This window comes from Cnephaeus nilssonii, assembly GCF_951640355.1.
Source record: "Cnephaeus nilssonii genome assembly, chromosome: 2".
NCBI classification, from domain to species: Eukaryota; Metazoa; Chordata; class Mammalia; order Chiroptera; family Vespertilionidae; genus Cnephaeus; species Cnephaeus nilssonii.
This window is the reverse complement of record NC_137073.1, coordinates 42,619,131-42,621,638: the sequence shown is the minus strand read 5'-3', so window position 1 is coordinate 42,621,638 and position 2,508 is coordinate 42,619,131. Positions and strand designations below refer to the sequence as shown.

The 2,508-nt window shown below is 54.6% G+C and overlaps 1 protein-coding gene across 1 annotated transcript; it reads left to right on the top strand.

Moving 5' to 3' along the window:
• Window positions 1-1,361: 1,361 nt before the first annotated feature.
• Window positions 1,362-2,220, top strand: LOC307107053 (alpha-soluble NSF attachment protein-like; the record flags this gene model as incomplete). The annotated part of the gene is given in 2 exon segments (XM_079783959.1): window positions 1,362-1,856; window positions 1,861-2,220. Coding segments are annotated over 2 exon segments (855 nt in total).
• Between the last annotated feature and the right edge of the window lie 288 nt (window positions 2,221-2,508).

Genomic DNA, 2,508 nt, shown 5'->3' with positions numbered 1-2,508 from the left:
AAAATACAAAATCCAGAGACAGCTCACGGAGTTCTGAAATTATCACTATAAAACTTACTTTTGCAGGTGTGAGCCAGATGCTGTAAGGTTATTTTAAGGAACTTTCTCTTCTGCAGAGACTTTCCTTTCAACATATCCTCAAGGATTATAGATCGACGATTCACACTTGTGTTGAACACACTCCAAATTGCCTGAGTAGGAGTTACTTCTAACAAAAATCAAACGAAGGCTGTTGAAGATTTATTTAACTGGTGTTTTCTTAGGAGTCATTTATTTTCTAGCATTTCGGGGGGGGAGGACAAACATCTGAAAAATTAAAATATAGTGGGACATTGCAATCATTAAAAAGTAATCAGTGATAATTAACTGAGAGCTTGTAAAGCAGTAAAAAAAAAAAGGTCACAATACATTTTTTATTTACAGAATCATTGCATGAAGTAATACTCAGCTCATTACAATGCAAGACTTTCTCTTGGGGCAAACAGGTATGAAGTAGCTGGGAAAAGAAATTTGAGAGGGGCGGGGCCGGCGGGCACGGGCCGCGCTATGAGGCCTCCGGTTAGCCAGCACGGGTCACGTGGTTCCAGGTAGCTGACGTCAACGCAGCCCGCTCTGCTCCCCTGACCTGAGTGCCCCGTCGCCCCTGCTGAGTCCTCAGAGGGGCCTGTGTCCCAATTTTTCCTTTAGGGACGTAAGCACAGGTGACCAAGGGTGCCTCAGCCAGTCTCTAAACAGATATTGACACGTACTACCCAAGGTACTTAATATTGGTCGAGCATAAATTACACAGGAGACAGACATGCAATGCACGAATCATTCACGGTTTATTTACCAGAGTCCTGGTGGTTTCCAGACCTCGGCAGGTCACCCGGGGATCCGCGCCGACAGACACACACACACTGGACGTTGGACGTTGCAGCTGCAGCTCGGCGTCTTGCTTGAGGCCTCAGTTTCTGGCTCCTTGTTTGGACTCACAGTCCACAGCAGAGCTTGGGCAGATTGCAGGAAGGGGGGTGGAGAGTGACCGTCTGTGGAGGAGCAGAGCAGCTTCTCTGATCTTCCTCTGGGGCTTCCTTTTTTTTATGTACCCAGATGGGTGTTTTCAGTGTGTCTTATCAGCGCGTCCCAGGAGCCTTGCATATTGGGTTTTATATATGGGGAACAGATCACTTTATCTATTTTCTACATACAGGCCACTCAGGGATGTTTATCAACCTGTTTACATTTAATACTTTTTAACATCACACTTTAATATCACACTGTAATTTCACACTTTGATATTTATTTTATATTATTCTTAACACTATTATTATAACAGCCTGGCTGGGTCGGGCGGTTTGCTGGGCGCCTTTGCGGCCACTATGGACAACTCCGGGAAGGAAGCGGAGGCGATGGCGCTGCTGGCCAAGGCCGACCGCAAAGTGAGGAACTCGCGGTCCTTCTTGTCGGGCCTCTTTGGAGGCTCGTCCAAAACAGAGGAAGCCCCCGAGATCTACGCCAGAGCAGCAAACCTGTTCGACATGGCCAATACCTGGAGTGCTGCCGGCAACGCCTTCTGCCAGGCGGCGCGGCTGCACCTGCAGCGCCAGAACAAGCACGACGCAGCCACCTGCTTCGTGGACGCCGGCCACGCGTTCAAGAAAGCGGACCCCCAAGAGGCTACTCACTCTTTGATGAGAGCCATCGAGGTCTACACGGACACCGCGGCCCAGCACCACACCTCCATCGCTGAGATCTACGAGGCGGAGCCGGTGGACATCGGGAAGGCCAGCGCGCACGACGAGCAGCCCGCAGACCGCTGCAGGAGCGAGGAGTCCGGCAGCTCGGCCCACGGGTGTCTGCTGGAGGCGGCGGGGTACGTATCGGAAGGCCGTGGACATCTGCGAACAGGTGGGGACCCCCGCCGTGGCCAGCCCCCTCCTCAGGTACAGCGCCCAGGACTGCTTCTTCAGGGCGGCCCTCTGCCACTTCTGCATCCACAGGCTCAGCGCCAGGCTGGCCGTCCGGAAGTCCGAGGAGCTGTTCCCCGCGTTCTCCGGCTCCCGGGAGTGCCAGCTGATGGAGAAATTGCTAGGCGCCCATGAAGAGCGGAACGTGGGCAGCTACACCGAGGCGGGAAAGGAGTTCGGCTCCATCTCCCGGCTGGACCGGTGGCTGACCGCCACGCTGCTGCGCATCAAGAAGACCATCCCGGGCCACGAGGAGGAGGACCTGCGCTAAGCCCCACCCCCGGCACCTGCCTTCCAGCCCCTCTGCTTTCCCCAGCGGCCCCTCCAAACCCTGCGCGAGCCCAGCGAGGTGGCCCAAGACCTGGCTGGGACCTTCTCTCCCTTCCCCCCAGGAGTCTCGCAGGCCACAGTGCAGGCTGCACACTGCCTCAGGGCCCTGGAGGCTGGCCTGCTGGCGAGACAGTCACCCTCTGTTCTCGCACCCCTCGTCCCTCCCCTGCCCATTTATTGAAGCCCCAAAGAGACCCTTTTCCACCCCGAAACACAAAGTCTGTGGCAT